The 21,769-nt window shown below is 45.2% G+C and overlaps 1 protein-coding gene across 3 annotated transcripts in view; it reads right to left on the bottom strand.

Annotated features, from left to right (window-relative positions):
* The window catches only part of PTPRG (protein tyrosine phosphatase receptor type G), a 709,519-nt gene that overhangs the window by 60,527 nt on the left and 627,223 nt on the right, over positions 1 to 21,769 (bottom strand). The window contains exon 14 of one of the 3 annotated variants that reach the window (XM_049642644.1): positions 11,102 to 11,188. The exons of the other annotated variants lie outside the window; for them this stretch is intronic. Coding sequence (XP_049498601.1) covers positions 11,102 to 11,188 — 87 coding nt within the window. The remainder of the gene's footprint in view (positions 1 to 11,101; positions 11,189 to 21,769) is intronic. 3 annotated transcript variants of the gene reach the window in all.

Below are 21,769 nucleotides of genomic sequence, written 5' to 3'. Positions count from 1 at the left end.
ACCTATTCAACTACTAACATACAAAGCTATTAGTAGAAAGAACTGTTATCGGCCAAGGGACTGTTCAAGCCAAGTGACTTAGAAAGGAAAAACTATATTGTAGATTCTTTTTCTGGAAGAAGGCAGGCAGACTGTTCACTCACTGTTACATGTGGCTCCACATTCTCTTTGGGAAAAATAAATAAATAAATGAAAGCAGCGTGTACTGAAGCACATCACACCCTAGTGCCCCATGTGCTGTTTATAATGGATTTTCCCTGGAGCAAAATAACCCCGTGATTATCAGACACAAGCACAGCCCTGCGGATGAAGGTCAGAAACCTGGGAGACACAGGTCTTCACATCTAAGTACCTTGATGCACGTCATACATTCTTTCTTCCCACACAGGAACTTGGGGGGGGGGTGTAACTACCTACAGACCTTCAGGGAAATGCCTTCCCTTAGAATAATTGTTTCAGCAGACTGAGCAAACATTTATTCAGCACCTACTGCACAGTGTGGCGCGTGCAGATAATGCCTTCTCTGCAATAAAGCTCTCTTGCCTAGAAGCTTTAAAACCACTTCCTTAAGCCTGGCTAAGCATTCGAAGTACATACATAATACATGATGTCAGCAGAAAAATTAGGAAATACGCATGAACAAAAGGGAAAGAAATCAATTAAAATGACTCCACATCCTCCGCCTAGGGATCATTACTATTAACCTTTTGGGGTACAGCCTTCCATGCTTTTCCTCTCTTATTACTGTCCCTTGATCATCGGTGGTGAGGGGCCAGGGCTGTCTGACCAACAAGACAGACAAGGTACCTTGTTCTCATGGTGAAAATCTGCAACTAACAAGTAAACAAGTGATTTCAAACAGTCCAGGGCAATGAAGAAGGTAAAACAGGATGAGGTGCCACTGGGGTGGAGACCTGCCTGAGAAGATTAGCCTTGGGAAGCCGTAGGGGAAGACTTTCTAGGCAGATCAAGTAGCTGGAGCCATATAACGGAGTGAGCTTGCATGTTGTAGGAACTGAATGGAAACCAGAGGTAAGAGTAGGGAAGGGCGGTAAGAGGAAAGGGGGGGGGACGAGTGGGCAAGAGCAGATCATACCTGATCCAAGACCGCAAGCTTCACTGGCATCTTTGGAAAATGGAAAGCTAACAAAGGGCTTTAGTCAGTGGAGGGGCACCGTCCGACCTGCCTCCTTCCAGGTGCTCGTTTGGGCTGCTATGTGATGAGTGGGGAATAGGGCAGCAAGAACGGGGCGGGGAGATCCCTCAGGGGCTACATCTCACTCAAATACAGACGCACAGGCCGTTTTCTCTTTTGTCCGTAACAAAAAATCAATCATACTGTACCTGACTCTTTTATAACAAATAGGAACTAATAAACTCATTAATGCTTGCTTCATCCTCCATTTTATGGATGAACCACATGGTTAGAGATTTAGTCCCTTAATCACTAATTACTGGAGGTCTACTTTCAGTGAGGGACTGATTCAGGTTCTAGTTTAGTGTCAACTTTTCACTACCATTGACCACACTGGTGTGAATTCTGTTTGTGTACAAATTATACACTGTGGGTTTAATGATGAAGAAAAGCAGTTGGTTCAGGGTCAACATCACATGACATTGTATCTTAACTCACTCCTTTCAGAGAAGTCCCATGAGAGACTGTTTTTGGCCTTTAGTAGTGTCCAGGGATAAACAAGTAAAGGTAGCGATTTTGAAAAAGAAGGAAAAGAAACGCAAATTTTAATGCCTCTTAAATGTTTCAACTGCGATGTGTTCGAAGAGTCAGTACTGTCTCTAGTTTTGCAGAATGGAGATACAATTTCTGAAAATGCTCACGTGTGTCCCTGTGCATGCAATTTCCAATTTCTGGGCAGGTCCAATTCACTCTAAAAATGCCTCCCTGAATCAAAGATTGTGGATCAGAAAGGGCCATTTCCTAAAAGTATGATTTCTTCACAATGAACACTGGTTTATGCAAATACCTTAAAAAAGGGAAAACAATGAAGTGGACCATGTTTGGAATGAAAAATATATTTACAAGTTTAATTACCAATTATAGTATGCTGGGTCCTCACCATATACCTTATATTCTTACCTTTCCCCCTTTTTTCTTCCCTTCCATGCTGCACACTCCCCCTCCCCACCCCCATAACATGCACCCTTTAAGGAAGTGACGATAGATTTTTTTTTTCATTGACCTGACTGGCTTAATAATGATTCAAATTAGGTAACTTCTGCTTCCCCTAATCTACTTTGCAACATATATTCTCCTGAAACATAGATTCCCCAGTTTAGGTACACCTCAGCTTTGGGGGGGGGGGGGGGGGGTCTTTAAATCAGTCAGTCTCTCTCTCTCTCAGATGCATGTGTGTGTGTGTGTGTGTGTGTATGCACACACGCACACACACGCACACCAGTAAGGTTTCAGTCAAGTGATGGTTATCAATGAACAGTACATATGTATCTCTTTGGTTTGGGAAGCTTTTTTAAAAAAAAAGTTTATTTATTTTGGGAGAGACAGAGAGAGACAGAGGGAGAGAAAGAACAAGCAGGAGTGGGGCAGGGGCGGAGAGAAGGGAGAGAGAGAATCCCAAGCAGGCTCCGAGCCATCAGCTTGGAGCCTGACACGAGGTTCGATCTCATGAACTATGAGATCACAACCTGAGCGGAAATCAAGAGTTGAGTGTTTAACCAACTGAGCCACCCACGTGCCCCATGGTTTGGGGAGCTTTTAAAGCACCCATGCTGGATGAGCCCCACTCCTATTGATTCCAGCTGAACAGTTCCAGGGTGCGGCAAAGTCCTGTGTCATCTAGAAGAACCACCCCGCCCCATGGAGGCTGGTATGTAGTGCCCCCAGTTAAGAAGCACTGTGATACAGGAAAAATGGTTCCAGACCCTCCAGTGCTCTAAGAAAGCCACTGAAGAAATAAAATAATCTCAAACGGCACGTACCATAAAAGGGACCATAAAAGTAAGCCTAGAATTTATAGGGTCCCAGATGGGCTAAAAAACTGTAGTTAAGAATTCAAGGATGTTAACATAATCCTCTCAAATACAGAAAAAATAAACTGTATTTCACATACTTAAATAAGAATCTGAAAGGTCTTCTGCTCCATTTCTGTTGGAACCTCAGTTCTCAGAAATAGGCTGGCATTTCTCAAAGGTGGAGTGGAGTGTTCTGCCATCCATACTGAGGAAGTGTTTTCTCAGATCACAGATTTCTCAAATTCAAGTTTCTCCTCCTAAAGCTACTCTTTAAACCACCTTTGCGGGCTGCTCTGCTTATCTGCCGGCAAATTAAATTTTCATTTTTCTCATGCAACTGAATTGGTCAATATTTACTTCTAAGTTCACGGATGTTCCGACGTCCTGATTCCAAGCATCTGCCGCTTGCACAAATCTGAAAACCACGGAGTCAGATGGCTCTCTAAAACTCATCGCGATGAAGAAATAGCAAGATAGGACTACATCAAGCATTCACTGAATGCTTCTAGAGGGGAGCAAGAAAGAGACATCCCAGCTGGCAGGAAGGCAGTTTTTCCTCAGGTCCAACTCAATGGGCCCATGGGCCAGAATGCAAACAGAAGGGGAGATGTGCGTTTGCTGGTCCCTGAGTTGGAAGCACTCCTTTTGTGCCACGTTCACCGAGAAAGTACTTCTCCACAATGCCTGACAGTCTACTGTTTAAACGTTTACATTTTTCATACAACACCTCTCCTAAATCCAAGCCCAGTACTTCTGGTGCTTGACCGAAGATGGCCAACCTATTAGATAGACGTGCATCTCATGGAAAGTTCTCAGTAGCAACATGCCAACACACTTTCTTTATCACTCTCCATTCACTCATCCATTTTTAGAAAACTAACGTGGGCTCTAAAATTTTAAGATTTCTAGGAAAGCCTTGACGGGAAGTCAGGAGGGTAGTGGGTGATATCCTCTCTAGTAGCCGATCAAATTGATACGGATGCTGGCGAGCAGCTCCCTTGGCCTCAAGCCCAACCCATGATCTGTGTGGTCCAGGCTGGTATGGTGCCTGAGGCCTTGTGGTAGGAAAGCACATGGATGGATCAGTCGAACTTGTAAGAAGCCCACGGACATGTTAAGTGCACAGTCATGAACATTTGGTCTTTCACTAAAATTTCTGAAAATAACCTCTCGTCTTTTTAGATAGGGAAGATACTTCGAAGAGAGAGGCTTTTTCAAAAACCAAGAATTCCGTGCTTGAAAAAGCACTGCACGGGGTGCCTCGGTGGCTCAGTCGGTTGAGCGACTGACTTTGGCTCAGGTCATGATCTCATGGTGAGTTCGAGCCCCATGGCACCCCATGGCAGCTCTGTGCGGACAGCTTGGAGCCTGCTTCTGATTCTGCATCTCCCTCCCTCTCTCTCTGCCCTCCCCCACTCATGCTCTGTCTCTGTCTCAGAAATAAATAAACGTTAAAGAAAAATTAAAAAAAAAAAAAAAGGAAAAGCACTGTGCATGTCACAGCACATGATCTAGTCAGGAGGCAGTAAATATCGACCACGATCAGTAAGCCATCAATGTCAATTCTCTGAGCTCCCGCTGCAGTGCGCACACACTTGCCAGCACATGGCAGGCCTAGTATTTAATTGGTTCTCCTGACTAACGAGAGAGACAGACAGACAGACACATGCGCACACATATACCCGGACGTCAGCTGCGCTGACGGTACTGTGTCAGTATCAATAATCACTCAAGTTACAGAGACTTACTATTCAAATAAAATGCAGGAAACTAGGAAGATGAGGGAGAAATCTCTAGACTGGCCATTCTCCCACCCCGTGTCCTTCCAGGAATAAGGACACCCCCTTAACACGGAACACCCGTTAGGATCAGAGTTCTACAGAAAAGCTTTCCTTTCTGTTGCTCCCCATTTTCCAGGTACTTGCAAAGGTAATCTTTGCTATCTGTGTTCTTACTTCCGTCTCTTCCTGCCCCTCTGACAAGGATCTGGGAAGAATTTAGGTGATGGATACTTTTCAGAAGCAAAGATGCTGACCTTGAGTCCAGAAAGCAGAAAGGTCTGGAACCCCACTCAGCACCACTGTGTACCAAAAGGGGTCCTCCAAAGACATCATCTCCAGCCCTGCTTACAGAAGCGGAGGTTCCTGAGATGTACAGACATCTGGGTCAAAACGTACATCCCTTTTGACAAGCCTGAGAGGTCCCCTTGTTCTTATCCAGGGTCCCTGGCTTATTACAACAACACCGCCCTCCACATCACGACTGCTGGGGCCCACGCAAGGGCAGGATCACAACACCACCTCTGGAGTCCCACAGAAACCTCGGATGACCAAATAACCAAATGTGTGCGGATCAGAAACCGAGTCACTGTCTTTCAATTAAGCTCAATGGTTTTATAATCATATCAGGGTGACAAGGGGTTTGTCAGCAGTGTGCAGCTCAAAATGCTAATTGCAGGGAAGAATGGGCAGTTGGCTGAACTGCTGTTGAATATTCATTAAGCAATCTTAACTGATTTATATACTGCCCTCATTTAAATTTAGTGCCATGCCTGCTAATAATCCCATTTGTTTTCATGTCGTTGAGTACAGAAATCACATTAATATTTACTTTTGTGTATGGATCCATCGTAGTAAACAATGTATGAATCAAGAGCCACTTATAAATAGAAAGTTGAAAACATTCATGTGCCTTCAAAGAAGATGATTGAGAGCTGTGTTAAAAAGATGTGGGTTGGTTTATTAGGGCAAAATGTTTCTAGAAATTCAAGTGACAAAGACAACAATAGAAGGAAAAGGCTGTGGGTGTTGTCGGGCTTTTCCTCAAAGAGGAATGTCTGCTTGAAATAACTCAGGGGTCTCACTTGGAAAAGAGCCCACTCTGAGTTGAGATTTCTCATAGGCAACCATTCACTTGCCGTTCGGTTTCCTCTACTGTATGTGAAATGATTGCTAGCTGAGTTTTATAGTCTCTACAGGAAGGAATCTTCTAGAAAGAAAAAGTCGGAAGAAGTCATAATTGCACTTCTCATTTTCATATTCTCCAAACCGGGAAAGAAAAGGACATGTGTTCTGACAAATATCAAAGTCCTTTTGGGAATAATCAAATGACATATTTCACCTCAGGACAATTCTGCAAATCTTGGGACATATGGTTGTTATACTGTGGATAAGTTAGGGCCTGTCAGAGGCGAGGAGGAGATGAGGGGAAGAAGGGGAGAGAAAAGCGAACCAAACCATGAAGACAGATGAGGCGTGAGAGAGGGTACACCAATCAACGAGGAGAAAATGTTTCTAAATATTATGGGTCTTCACATGGCTAAGAGAGATGGCCCATTCAACTCTTGTTAGAGCTAGATGTGACAAAAATCTGATTTTTGCAGTGAGAATTTCACTGGAGGATACAAACTGCCTGCCATTAGCATCCAAGGAATGTAGGTGACAAAAGTCACCTCCGAGCAATACACTTTCATGCTAAACATTAAGTTTGCCAAGCAATCCTTGGAGACTCTTAGGAATGACTGAAGTGCTGGTTAGTATCCTCCAGGAGATAAGACAGCAGGGGTCATTTTGTCAACCACATCTCAACAGACCAAGAACCTGAACTGGCAGTTTTTATGTTGTGGCTGGCTTTATGGATGTGAGCTCTAGACAGTACTCAGTCTTCCGAGCTATTACCCAGAAAAGAAGGCTTGAAGTCAGGGGCTTTTTAATTAGCTGTCCCACACTGAGTTAGGACCCTGGCCTGGAATGTTCTGAATTTCTGGCCTAAGGCTTAAGGGACTCTCTGCCTCCGCCTGCCACTATTTTAAGGCACCAACAGAATCCCCCACTGATGGAGGTGGTTAATGGGGACGTGACGGCCCAACCCATTTTGGACAGGAGGTAGGAAACGAAAACTCACATTTAATTCACTGCACATATGATCCAACATCTGTAACATAAAATAGTCTGGTAAAAATTTTTTGGCAACTATCTGTGTCATTAACATGCCGACTGAACTAAGTCGGTCAGACTCTAGCTCGAAGTGTGCTATTGTAAGGATCTAGCGAGGTATTACATGCCTCTTCACTAACCAGCCCCGTGATAGTCCTTTTAAAATACATCTGGGAAAGAGAAAAGTTGATTTAGACATCCCACCATCAACCACGTTCAATTCCAAATGATTTAAGAATTTAACATGAAAATTTGAAACCATAAAAGTACCAAAATAGATCATTTTGGAATGGAGAAAGACTTTCTAATGATGACTCAAAATCCAGAAGCCAAAAAAAAAAAAAAAAAAAAAGACGTTTACGGATAAATTTGATTATAAGAAGTCCAAGAAGCAACATGAACATAGTTAACAAACCACAGATTATGGAAAAAAAGTATTTGCCACACTTACTGCTGACAATAATGTCTCTCTTGATTAGATAAAGACCAACAATGCAAAGGAAAAAGGAGCAAAAGACCAAGAGTTTAGAGCTTAACAAATGCAAATGGCACAAACATGAAAGATGCAGGGGCATCAGTTGATGGAGCAGAGCCTCAGACTTCGGCTCAGGTCATGATCTCACAGTTTGTGGATTCGAGCCCCGCATCAGGCTCTGTGCTGACAGCTCAGAGCCTGGAGCTTGCTTCAGATTCTGTATCTCCCTCTCCCTCTGCTCCTTCCCCACTCATGCCCTTTCTCGCTGTCAAAAAATAAAACATTAAAAAACAAAAAGGAGACGAAGAAAGATGCCCCACCTCACTCAGGATTAGAGAAAACACACTCCAGCTACACGAAGACACCATCGTTTTCCCCTGGGTGATTGGAATAATCGCTCCCATTTGACAACACACTCTCCTGGGGAAGCCGGAGAGAAACAGGTGCTCACGGTGTCGCTGATAGAAACTGCCCTGGGTATGGCACCGGGGAGGGCAATTTGGCGCCATCCGTCAAAATTACAAATGCATGTAGCTCCTGGCACAGCCCATTTCCGAACCTTATCCTCAGACAGACTTGTCCACTTGCAAAATGACATAAAGTTATTCACCCTAGTATTGATTGTAATAACAAGAGACTAGGAACAGCCCAAAATGACAGCCATATAGAGGACTGGTTAAATAAATCATGACAACTATACAAAGGAATACTGTGCTTCTGTAAAAGAAAAAAAAAAAAGGAGGAGGAAACCATATGCGCATAGAAAAAAATCATGTTAAGTGAAAAAAGCAAGGTGTAGGATAGTGTATGTGGTGTTCTACTGTATAAAAGGAGATCTGGTGATATAGATTCATATTTGCTTACACACACACACACACACACACACACACACACACACACCCCAACTCCAAGGTCTGGAAGAAGAGACAACAAACCAGCAATCATGCTTACCTACCTATAATGAGGTAGGGAGCCTGGTGGGTAGGTGACGGAATGGAGATATAATGGTATATATAATATTAACCTTTTTGATTTTGAACCGTGTCAAGTATTACCTAATTCAAAATTTAAATCAACTACTTTTTTTTAAAAACTACATACTTGGATCTGATTTTTATTATTATTTTTTTTTTTCTCTTACGTTCTGGGGAACTAATCAGTGGTCACTTCTTGCAGCCACTGTCCTGCTTTTATGGGTTCTGTCCACCTTGAGACTATACAGGCCTTTTCCTCCCACTGGGGCGGAGACTGTTTAAGGCAAATGAGGTCAGACCAAATGGGGAAATGGAAATTACCTTTAGGTTTCTGTGCAGAGACTTTGCAACAGCTATTTTTAACCATTTGAAGGCTCGCTATTCAGGCAGCTTTTTGGGCTCTTTTCCCAATCCCTGCCACATTTTGGACAGGATGCGGACCAGAACGGGAAACGGGAGTGGATAAAAAGAGGCCAACGCAGGAGATGGTTGTCTGGCCTGGCTTCCCTGTTGCATCCGCAGCCTGGTAGAGGAGGGCAGGGCCCCTGTCCTCTGCAGGGCTTTTTATAGAGCAGCAAGAGGACAGAACTGGGTCAGGAGGCTGCTGCCAATGCTCCTGGGATAAAGAAGGAGGGAGGAGAGGGGAGAGTAGGCTGGTGGTCTTCAAGCCCTGTCAACAGAGTACGGCAGGGCGGCCCACATAAGGAACAGGAGAGATTTGAGGACAGGATGTCTATCCGGCCCACTCCCCATCATGGATTGATGAGCGCAGCACAGTGTTAAGGGGCCATGCTCCGGACTCAGACTGCCATGTGGCTGTCTCCGCTCAGCCATCCCCACGGAGTAGACCAGACAAGCAACTTCCCAGAGCCTCTCTCTCCTCATCCTCTTGATGGGGTAATATATCACGTCCACTAAACATTTCACAAATGCTACCTCATTACCTCTTCAGGACAACCCCATGAAAAGGAAACATCACTGGACCCACTCTTCGAGGAGGACATCCAGGCTCAGAGGGCTTTGTTAAGTTGCTCAAGGTCACACAACCAGGAACAGGCCAAGCTCCAGCAGAACCTGTCTCTCTCTGAGCCAAGGTCTGTCTTTCTCTTGCTACTACATTGTCAAAAAAGGCAAGTAAAAGATGCACTTCACAATCAGGCGGATTCTGTTAATACTTACAGCTTTCCAAGATTGTTCTCAACTTGTAGATCTAAATGAAAGTCACTGTGCTCCCTGCACTCCCCCCCCCCTGCCCCCAAGCTTCGGGCACTTAGAAGCAGAGAAGAAACGAGAGATCCTGAGCACCTCGTGACAAAGTACATCCTCCCAGGAACTAAAACACATCTCTCATAAGACCACGCCCACATCTAGGGCCAGGAGCATAAATTAGAATAAATCACGGGCCACCCAGCGATGGCATCACTTCTGGGGAGAACACAGATGAACAATGAACACAATGAATACATGAACACATTGGTACATGTATTTATACATTGGTTTTATACATTGGTATAAATACAAAAACATTGTATTTATAACAGACTGGGCATGAATATGAGGCATTTATGTGACATCCAGTGTCCTCTCCAAGATTAGATCTTTGAATCTGAAGCTATACAGAGGGGTTTCTCGTTCAGTTTTAACTTTGGCATGTTGAAAACAGATTAAAAATTGAGGACCTGAGTACATAAAAAGAGATCTTAGGAAGAAATTACATTTCTGGTGTCAGCAGTGACCACTTTTCCCTACAAGGCAAAATTACATCATAGAGCTTAAAAAAGATAGATCACAGAGTTTCTCATTCATCTTCCTCAATTCCCTTGTAACGTACCTTCTCAGATCTCATAAGTGTACTTGATTAGAGTGGATGGGCATCTAAAATTTCATCTCAATACTTAGCCTCAACCATGGGAGAGAAATTACTCCATGTAAAAATTCTTACTGTAAATTCTATAAATTGCTTCATTGAAAGTAATAAGGGACTACTCACCACAGGATACTGATTACTGAATTATCTTAATTGGCAATATTAAAATATTACCATATTAAGTGGAGTTTACCTTCTATAAGCCACATAGAAATATTATAATAGGTGGTAATGTGGGGTGATTAAGATCGCGTGATCAGGACTTCTCAAGATTTATTACAGATCATTACAGAACAATAATTCTTCCCAGCATTCAAGCTACCTAGAACTCATGTGCTTTCGTTTTTGAAAAATTTCACTCTTAGAGAAAAACACATGCTGTATCCCCATTTGCTCATTTCTCTCTCCCCTTCCTACTCTTCTTCCTTATTTATACATTTAGGTTTCTAAAAGCTATCTTTCACTTGTAAGGCTAAATGCATGCATTTTTTTTTAAAGCTCTACAACATGCAAGCATCTGAAATTCTGGAAAGATAATGGATGCAACTGACATACAGAAAAACCAACATAGAAAATTCCCAGTATGCCCCGTTCTAGAAATAAAACCCCCCCCCCCCCCCCCGCCCAAATCACCAAATAAAGCAAAGCAGGCACACACAGGTCATACTTCCATTGCTACTAGCTACCCCACACTCTGTGTTGGTATTTACAATCCTTCCTTTTGGGAGCTGGGGTAGGACAGGTAAGTTGCAGCGTTGTGGGGTCTAGAGGACTTTAATCCCCAGGGCAACAAACAGAACTCTGGCAAGCCAGTCCCGGCCAAAGAGGCACCCCCACCCCCCTAAGCTTGACCGCCCCTCACCTGCTCCCCTTCTCTCCTCTCTCCCCAGAAGAAGGCACTTCACGGAAACGTCTGGGAAAGCCCTTGGACTTTATTTTGTTACACCCTCTAAATAGACAAAAAACAAAAGAGAACAGGTGTAGAAGACAGTACTTTCAATCGCTACCAAGAGTTCCACACCCATGTCCTCCCTCCCACTTAACACACACACACACCCATTATGGGGCCCCAGTTGGGACATTTTCAAAAGAGAAAGCTTACACACAAAGGTGATTGGTTTATCAAGGTTTGTTTGTGCTTCTAGTTAATTAATATAAAATGGGAACTTTGCTCTTAAAAGCGGTCTTCACTCGTTAGAAACCTTCATCACTCCTGGTGTTAATGGTAGAAGATATCCCAAGTCCAATCACTACTGGATTTTCCCTTTCCCATTCACGTATCTAACCTTCCACCTTGACACGAAGCTTTGGCCAACAGGATCGTTTAAAACACCACTGACATAAACAGAACTCAGCTGGAATGTACTGGGGGGTTATGTGAACCTGCCATCCGCCACCAACGTATGTGAATGTGGTGTTGTTAGATCAATCTGGGTTTTTGTCCTTTCTTCATTCATTCCTCTCATCTCAGGACAGTTTCCTGACTCACAACCCAGATTGGAGAACATGTGGGAGAGGCAACTCAGAGCAGGTGGGGCAGTCATCAAGTTACTACCACATACGATGTCCCGTATTTAGTTTCCCATTAAAACTTAAATATCTGCAGCATCTGAGTCTTGCTTCTGGCATTTGAAAGATACACTTTTGCCACACAAGAAGGTGTTGACTTGATTACATTTAATCCCCTAACTACCTGGGCTGCAGGATTTCACAACAGAATGACGCCTATTCTTTCCAAACTCTTGATAGAAGAGCAAAGACAAACTTGCTTAATAGTGAGGTTCTCTTTCTTTGGAAGTTCTGCTGAATCCCACGTAGAACTCTAAATTCAGGTATATAATTCCAAAGAACATTTGAGAGCTTCTGATCTACTTGGTAGTTTTTATTTCCAGATATGAACATCCTTGAATACGTGTTAGGTTTCTCTTCTCCTTTGTTTTTTTAATGTTTATTTATTTTTTTATTTTGAGAGAGAGAGAGCAAGAGTGAGAGCAGGAGGCGGGGTAAGAAGCAGGGGGCGGGGGGGGGAGAAGGGAGAGAGGGAGGGAGGGGGGGAGAGAGGGAGAGGGAGAGGGAGAGGGAGAGGGAGAGGGAGAGGGAGAGAGAGAGAGAGAGAGAGAGAGAATCCCAAGCATGCTCAGCCCTAATCAGATGTGGGGCTTGATCCCACAGACCACACGAGGTCACGACCTGAGCTGAAACCAGGAGTCGGATGCTCAACCGACTGAGCCACTCAGGCACCCCTCTCTTCTCCTTTAATACAAACTTTTATTTATTTTAATAATTATTGGCTTCTATATTGGATACAAGGGCTTGCCACAGGAACCAAAATTTGGAGAAGTCCCAAGTTGGGAACAGGACTAAAAAGTGGGGGTGGGGGGGAGCAGTGTGCTGTAATTCAGAACTTATCTCCCTCTATTGAGTACATTCTGGAACTGCAACTGTCCTCAAAACATCACGAACATACTCAGTGCAGCGATGAACATTAACTGAAGAAATCACGAGTGTGTTGGAGTGTTTTTGCAAATCTTCATAGAAACTTGAAATTTGCAGCTTTCTAAAATATTTAGACTTCTTCTCAACCCTTAGCCCTACTCTGAATTCTGCCAGATTCACTCTTTCGGGAATTTTGGAGCAGAGCCGGCGATCTCCGCAGCTTTTCCTCACACACAATCACAGGCGCTTCTAACTACCACCCGTAAACTGACAACACTTCACTGAGAAGCAAATGCCATAAAACCAATAACTAATATCTCGAATAATCGAGGGGGCCACCTGAGCAAACCCAAAGAACAGACAAAGTCAACCCTGGGAGAGAGGACACTTAATTCTGAGAAACCCAAAGACAGGCGTTGGTTACGTAGGAGAGACTCAACGCAGGAATCTCCCTTTCCTGAAAAGTCCATTTACTTTAAAAATGGATGCATCCACTTCCTCCTTAACAGAACCAATCCCTTCTTTGAAGGATCATGGAGTATGTTTAAATGGCAACCTTCAGCAGTGAATCCCTCCCTGCTTTTGTCTAATGACTAAGTGTTAGCCTGTTCCAAGAGCTTCGACTGGCATCTCAGGGCCAAACTCGACAGCAGGGGGCCGGTTACTATAACAACTGACAGTTCTTGTAAATTCTGAAAAGGCCCCGAGTAGCCATTTGGGAAACAGTTATTGAGCAAAAAGTTGCCTGGGATCGGCAGCATTAGCTGGCACGTGACCCAGATCTCCTGGCACACAGCTGCAGGGAGAAAGAAAAAAACAGTGCCCACCTCAAGGAACAGCTGGGGACCTCAGAAGGCTCCCCACCCCCATGCCTTTTAGCATCTCAGAGCAAGACAGTTTAGCACCACCGTATCTTAAACTCAAGCCCTCCGAGGCGAGCCGTATTCTGGCATCATGCAACGCACGTTAGCTCTCCCCACTGGCTTGACACATCGTCAGGATCTGAAGGGTTGAATTGTAAAAATTATTCCTAATGATTAAAAAAAAATAGTCTTGAAATACGGCCACAGACGCAGGTCCCAGAAAGGGATGAGTGGCAGGGGCAATCGACAGTTTCAAAAGCAAAAGGGATGCCTGGAATACCAGCAGTCCCATGAGCAGCCTGTTTGCAGAAAAGACCAAGGTGATCCCACAAAGCCACCATAAAACCTGAGTTGCAAACCTGGATTTTTCTAGGCTGGAGAAAAGAATATAAACCTGCTTTTCATTCCTATTCCCTTCCACACACAAGCCACGTAAGAGCATCTTGGACTGACCCAGTGCCATTGTACATGCCAAATCCCCTGGAAAAGAATCTGATTCCACCCACAAAAGTAGACTTTATTTTGCATGGATGAAGGGCAATTTGACAGCATTTTCCCTCTGGCAGTACTGATCATGCCATGACCGAGTGCCTCTATGTCCGCTCGGACACAGAGCTCTGCCCCAAGCATTTGTGGCTTTTCTCTGTTCTGTGAAAATCACAGCTCAACATCCTTCCTCCAAGGAGCCTTTCCTGGCTCTGTCTCCCTCCCACCCCACCCTGGCAGTGGTCAGAGCCCGTTCCAGAGCACATACCCTAAGTCACTACTGCAACGCAGGGGAGCCCAAATGCAGGCGACCCAGGCAGGAGGCTGCAGGGAGGGCAGAGACAGACAGACTGGAGAGCTGGTGGCCCTCTCCCCCCAAAGATTCCCCACTCTTAGCTCTATCCAGCCCACTAATGCCACAAAAGAACATGACAACAATGTTACCACATTTAACATGAGAACCCAGATAGCTGGAGTTTTAAGAAATATCTTCCCATTTCCAAAACAATCCAGATTTAAAAAAATTAATGTTTATTTATTTTTGAGAGAGAGAGAGACACACACACACACAGAGACAGTCAGAACATGAGCAGGAGAGGGGCAGAGACAGAGGGAGACACAGAATCCTAAGCAGGCTCCAGGCTCTGAGCTGTCAGCACAGAGCCCGATGCAGGGCTTGAACTCACAAGCCGTGAGATCATGACTTGAGCCGAAGTTGGATGCCCAACCAATTGAGCCACCCAGGCACCCCAAAACAATCCGGACTTCTAAAAACAGTGTATCTGCGAAATAAAACAGGTGTAGGGGCCACCTGTTTTTGACCTCGATTTGGGATTACCTTTCTTTACCTGCTTATTTACCCCATTAGCCTACATGCTTTCTGAAGACTGGAACTCTGTCTCCTTGCTGGATGGCCAGTGCATGGTACAAACTAGATGCTTAAGAAAGGTCTTTGAATGAACAAACAACAAAGGAAGGAATAAACAGGCCAGCCAGAAAGGGTCTCTGGTGAACAAAAGCCAACCCTAGGTATGAGTCCCTCTAAAACATTCAAGCTCTGTGATGCCGGAAAAGTCATTCCCTTCCTGGAAGTGGTCTCCTCCCTTGGGAAGAAGGTGGACGCAGTCCTAACACCTTGGCTAGCACCTGCTTCAGCTCTAAGATTAAATAATATAGCATTTGCTTTGTAGCAACTCAACAGTTATCGGGTATGGGGATGACCCTTTGTTATCTGTGCACAGTCACATGCATGGGAGAAATCACTCTTAATGGTATCTGTCTCCTTTGTGACCTCCCTGGGATGGAGGGGGATGTATGCCTAAATCAAATCAAGTTACTGGAGAGTAAACTGGGAAGTATTGGCTGCTAGAGCAGGTGGGTAGAGAGCATGTACCCAGGCTCATGGCAGCTCTGTCATTGTTTCTGTGGGACTACAGGAGGGATCCATGTTCTACTGGGGCACATGTGGTCAGTCATTCTTTGAGCAGGAGAGGGCCATTACCACACGCCCACACTCAGTGTTCACCTGTATCTGTTTGGTGGAGCCTCCATTACGCCAACACAACCCCCTCCCACAATTAGGGTTTGCATCTCCTCCCTCATATTTTTATTTTTGATAGAGAGAGGGGGACAGAGGATCCAAAGTGGGCTCTGTGCTGACAGCAGTGAACCTGATGTGGGGCTCGAACTCACGAACCATGAGATCATGACCTGAGCTCAAGTCGGGCGCCCAAGTGACTAAGACACCCAGTCACCCCACATCCCCTCTTATTTTTTACACTGTCTTCCAAAGAACAAAGCAAAAAATCATGTCAATAAAAAAAATTCACTTGTTTTTGTGAATAGCATTTTATAAAAGTAAATGTTTATTCATTTTTGAGAGAGACAGAGAAAGAGCGAGCGAGGGAGCAAGTGAGCAGGGGAGGGGCAGAGAGAGAGGAGAACAGAGGATCTGAAGCAGACTCTGTGCTGACAGCAGCAAGCCCGATGTAGGACATTAACTCACAAACCATGAGATCATAACCTAAATTGAAGTTGGACGCTCAACTGAGCCACCCAGGTGCCCCTTGAATGGCATTCTTAATGAGGAGGGATCAACACACGGCAAAATTTCTTCAAGTGTAAAAGGTGGGCGTAAAAGAGATCTTTTAATCTGCCAGTGGCGCTAAATCAGTGTTGACTCATCTACCACAGAATTTACAGACAATTCAACCATGTGCTCAAGGGGGACATCAATTTCTCAGATCAGAGCCTGAAATTCTAACACCAAACAAACAAACATGGGTCAGATGTTAATATTGCCACTTGGAGTTTCCATTTTTTCTGCTCCAGAGTCCTTGTAGTTAGCTCAGCCCTATCTGAATCTGAGAATTAACGTTGTTCTACGTTTCTGGAAAGTTCTTTAAGCTAGAATTATGATCCATAATATTGATGTTCAACTTGTCGTCAAGGTAAGATAGCACTGATTAGCTGGGATAAGAAAGAACAAATAGGTTATCTGATTCAATACCAAAACTGACTCTGTTTCTCTGACCCCTGAAATTACAGTTGGTCCTGTAAAGTTTCTTCCATGTGATTCTGGCAAGTCCAAACCACAGGATCTTTTCAACAAGTATGTGTTATGAAAACAGGCTATGGAAGGAAGTAAATGCCTCCTGACAGGCTACTCCTCATTTAGGCAAAATAATGTAATGATTAAGCCTTTAAAAAAATTTTTTTTTTCATTTTTAGAGAGAGAGCACATGTGGGAGAGGGAGACGGTGAGAGAATTTTAAGCAGGCTTTATGTCCAGCACAGAGCCCAACAAGGGGCTCGATCCTACGGCGCTGGGATCATGACCTGAGCCAAAATCAAGAGTTAGAACTCACCTGACTGAGCCACTCAGGTGCCCCAAAATAAAGTGATGATTACGACAGTGGGCTATGAGATGGTGGTTCAAATCCAGAATCCACCAAAGATTAACACTGTGACTTGGGCACGTCTACCTGATTTCACCAAGCCTTGGTTTTCTGATGTGCAAAACGTAGTAACTCCTAGGATTTGAACGCTGATTAGGGGGCAATGTAATCGCTTAGCACTTGTGCAGTATGGTAAAAACTCAAAAGATTCTTGGCTCTCAAGGCCTTATGATAGCTACTGTAGAGGGGGGAGATTTGGCTCAAAGAGAAAAGAGCTGCCTTCAAAGCAGTTGTCCTCTGGATTGCAGAAAAATTTTTTTTAATGATCTCGGCCAATACTCACAATCCTAAATGGACACTGACGTCTTGCTCACAATAGTTAAGCTACGCTACAGAGCAAGTTCATAAATAAACAAGTAGTGTGCCCGAGCACAGTGACTGGACAGCCTGCACAGAGCTCTTCGCCCGGCATCTACCTCAAATTATGCAAATCAAAATGAAACCTTCCAAAAACTCCCCCTTCTTTCTGAGTGGTAGCAGCTGTGAGGCTCCCTGTCTTTTCAGGAACGTCAGCACATTGGTGCCATGTAAACAGCTTGTCTTGGGAAGACAGGGCATCGGGAGCTCTTGGAATGCGTTTCCTGACTGTTAGTAATGCAAAGGTGCATTTTGTTGCCGTCCTGAGTAGTAAGGCCAAAATGGCCCACTTCAAAAATTCTTCCATGTATTGGCTCTCCCTCATTTCTACATAAATGATTACCGCTAGGAACCATTGCCCGGTTGATATGGATTACGATATTTAAACGGCACACACAGGGCACCGTTTTCAAAAGGCAGCAAGCTGTGCCTGTTAGTGGATTTTTCATCAGTTTCATCTTTATTAGCTGCCCTATAACCCTGACCTTTGTTCCAAAACATCTATTTCTTCTGAACTTCACAGCGACTTCTGCATTGCTATGGATGTGGGTTCCTATAGCTCTTCAATACAGCCCTTTGCAAGGAGCATTTAAGAAAGAACTGTAGCATCCTATCTCTAATATCGATCTGAGCGAACCAATATCGAAAGGTAAGTTTCTCCCACAAATCCGTGTTGCCGCCTATAAAAATACTGCTCAAAGAGTCCCTAGTGGCCCTCTGGGAATCTTTTCATTGACAAAAAATTAAAAAATACAAATCAGGTCGCTGCCATATTTTTTTCGTTCGGGCCAAATGTGAAATAATGAGATGAATCTGATGGTTGGCCTCCAAAGTTGTTCCTTCAAGGAAACATCCCCTTGGCCAAATGATGCCAGTGGGTCTGAATATTTAAAGATACTTCTGGCAGCACTCAAGGAATATCCATGTGCTCTCCACCTTACCATGTATCCTGGGGGCTGTGGGACTACCTCTGGCCAACGGTGAGCCAACGGTCCTGAAGGATTCCACTTCTGGGCTATGCAATTGAGAACGAGGTGCCTCCTTGATTTTTTTTTTTAATCCCTGCTGAAGCCCCTTGGGAAACATTTGTCCCAGAAAAAGAAGCCCCAAGTGCAAGAGAGCTGCCCAGCTCCATCAGTCTACACACCGATGACCAATGAACTCTGTGTTTTAGACCACTAGGGTGTTGGAGAGTGTCTGTGGCAGCTAATGAACCTTGCTCTGATGAAGCCGGTCATGAGTTAATGAGGCTGACCACTGGGCTTCAAGAAGAGTGGGCTGGCTAAGTCATGCCTTTAACCTAGTTACTTAGGGATATGCTCTTCTGGAATTGCTTTTAGGCCCACTGGGAGCATCCCCCAAACCCATTTCATTAACCTTTCCTTTTTGGTCCAACATGGTTCTGTTCTCCTCAGTTGGTTCACCTACATTTATACTCTACTGAGCTCCAAACACATGACTTTGAGCTATTTCTAGGATAAATACTTGGCACTTCTGAGATCATTCTGAAGAATGAACTCTAGAAGGAAGTTCCAAAAGCTATTTTCAAGCCATGTTTTAAGCAATGACACATGACTGGAAAGTATACAGCCACACACTGATTATGTGTGAGGGACAGCATTCATTTAGATCTGTAAATCTGGTTTTGTTAAAGAACTTCTTTTCTGGCACACCAGGACCCAGAAGTGAATTTTTATTTTTCACTAAAGTCGGGGATAACACAGCTATCACTGCTTGTTTATCATGCACCAGGCCCTGGGATAACCATTTTCCAGAGCACACACCTACTCCTCACGGGAGCCCAATGGGCCCATTTCTGGACTATATTGCAGATGAAGAAATTCTCAGTTCTTCTTCCCACTGGCACCTCTCCTAAGGGGCCTTTTCAAAAAGTTGGTTCACAGTGTTCTATTAGTTTCAGGTGTACAATATAGTGGTTGACCCTTCCTCACATCACCTGGGGCTCATCATGACCAAGTGCACTTCCTAAGGGGCCTATAAATAAACCTTCCCCCGTTGCTACCCCCCAGTGAAATTTTAATACCAATAACGTGCTGTGCTTTTGTGTACTACATGTGTATCTGTGCCTTAAAAGAGTACGTTTTTTCACCTCCCAAGAACTCATGTTCACCCACTTGGGCATAACTGAGCCCCTGCTAACAACACATGCTCTGAGGCCATGGGTCGTGAGCGGTGGATCCTGGCTCCAAATCCAGGCTGTCTGCCTCTGGGCCCAGGCCGCTCCCTCACCGCTCCCCAAGACTGCCTCTTTCTCATCTTGCCTTCCTGTAGCTGTGGTTCCTTCACACCCTTCCATCACGCTTAGGCTAAGGCACATATCCCTTCGGGCGGCACCCCACGTCTTTCACGATCTGGCTCTTGCTGTCCCCCAACTCCAGTGACAGTGAACCCCAGATGCCTGCTTACGATCCGCCAGATTCTCTCCGGCCCCATGCCTGCTCACCTTATTCACTAGGCTTAATCTTCAAGACCCAGCCTGGGCATCAGGCCTCCATGCAGCCCTGCTTTTGTGCTCTCCTGGCGCTCTGGACGTAAGCCTCCAAACGTCCTCCATAGTTGGGAGGAAAAGGGAGTGGCCCTTCTTCCAGTCCATGGCACATGCATGCATGACAGCAGAGTCCTCGCTGAGAACCCTCGGCTGGCCGGGCTGAGCTCGCACGCCTGCTTTGTTTCTTTCCTACTACCCACATGTGTATTTCTTTGCTATCCAAGTCAGAATTCTTTTTTCTTAACAGACACCCCTCTCCCCCTGGTTCTAATTTCGCCACTTCTTTTGAAGGTTGAGACACTGGCTGCTTCTGTCTACCTGGCACCTGCATCTGGTCACTTTCCGGGCCCTGGCGGTCCTTTGGGAAAACACCCATTGTCCAGTTTTGTGCATGTGATTCCGATGGCAAAGACCTCACTTCTGGGCTTTACAGTTCATTTAAGAGCCAGGCCTGACAAAAGTCCTTAATGCCTCCAGCAGGCTCAAGGGGTGAACAAATGACCTGAGTCAGTTCTAAGAGACACCATATTGGGGCTGAGATGGAACACTTAAGGGAATTTCTCTTCCCTTCCACGGGGATGGAAGGGTGTATGTCTCATGTGGCCCAGAGGCCACCATGTGGAAACAGAGGGCCTCAGAGAAAAGCCCACACGGGGAGAGCAAATCTGAGACAAGAGGGAGAGAAACACAGGCACACAACACAAGCCGAGCCCTGCTGTTCTGTCTGGTTCCTTCTCGCCAATCTAGCGGGGCCTCGTGCGCCAAACTTTTCAATTCTGTGAATCAACGGATTTTTTCCCTGTGAGCGTAAGGCCGCTTGAAATTGGTTTTTGTCAAGTCCAACACTGTGGATGCTGCTGCTGCTCACTGCTTGGCCCATAGCGGGCACTCAACCAACACTGGCTCCTCTACCTTCCCTGGCCAAAGACAGCAGGGGACGCTCAACAGGAAGGCGCTGGCACAACAGGCCCACTGACCCCACCTCCCATGGATTTGGCCGAATGTCAGTTGTACTAAGCTATCATGGGATGTATGTGTGAGACACGCATCTTAGTGGTTCAAGAAGGTTATGGATTCTAATGTTTATTTATTTTTGACAGAAAGAGAGAGAGAGAATGAGCAGGGGAAGGGCAGAGAGAGAGGGAGACACAGAATCCGAAGCAGGCTCCAGGCTCTGAGCGGTCAGCAGAGAGCCTGACGTGGGGCTGGAACCCATAAGCCACAAGATCATGACCTGAGCCGACGTCGGACTGAGCCACCCGGGTGCCCCGAGGAAGGTTATGGATTCTAGAATGAAAATGCCCTGTATTCAAAACCAGGGTTCACCCCGCTTCCTCCAGGGCTCTGGGCCAGTCGCTTGACCTCCCTGAATTCCCAGTGCCTGATTTTTTAAGTGGGATAATAGTACCTGCCCTAAGATTTCTTTGGAGAATCACCTAAAACGGTGCCCCCCAAGTGCTCGGCATGGTTCCTGGCACTAAAAGGGGACTCGGAAAACCTTAGCCAGCACTCGTGGAGAAAAAGAAATCAGAGACCTCAGCTTTCATCCTGGATGCATTCAAATGCAGGGTCCACGATTCTGAGTGACCACACTCAGGGACCAGAACAAGAGCTGCAAACGGTCAGTCCCTCAGTGCAGAAACTGCCACCACACTGAGCCGGCTGGAACCCCTGGGTGCCAGGTCTGCCACTGAGGAAACAATCCAGAAGGTGTTGATCTGCCTCAATGCTCCACTTACGTCAAGTCAGCTTGCCAATCACCCGCTCTCACTGTGCCTCAAAAGGCAGAAAAGCAACACTGTCAAAACCGCATTGCCGGCAGGAAATGCCTGTCTCTTCCGCATTGACCCATTTTCTGTGTGAGCTCCCCAATGCTTCCTTCTTTCACATGAATAAAACACAAAAAAGTTGGGACAGAAAAC

This window comes from Panthera uncia, chromosome A2 (assembly GCF_023721935.1).
Source record: "Panthera uncia isolate 11264 chromosome A2, Puncia_PCG_1.0, whole genome shotgun sequence".
NCBI classification, from domain to species: domain Eukaryota; kingdom Metazoa; phylum Chordata; class Mammalia; order Carnivora; family Felidae; genus Panthera; species Panthera uncia.
The sequence above is the reverse complement of the archived record's forward strand: the minus strand, read 5'-3'. Positions and strand labels throughout refer to the sequence as shown.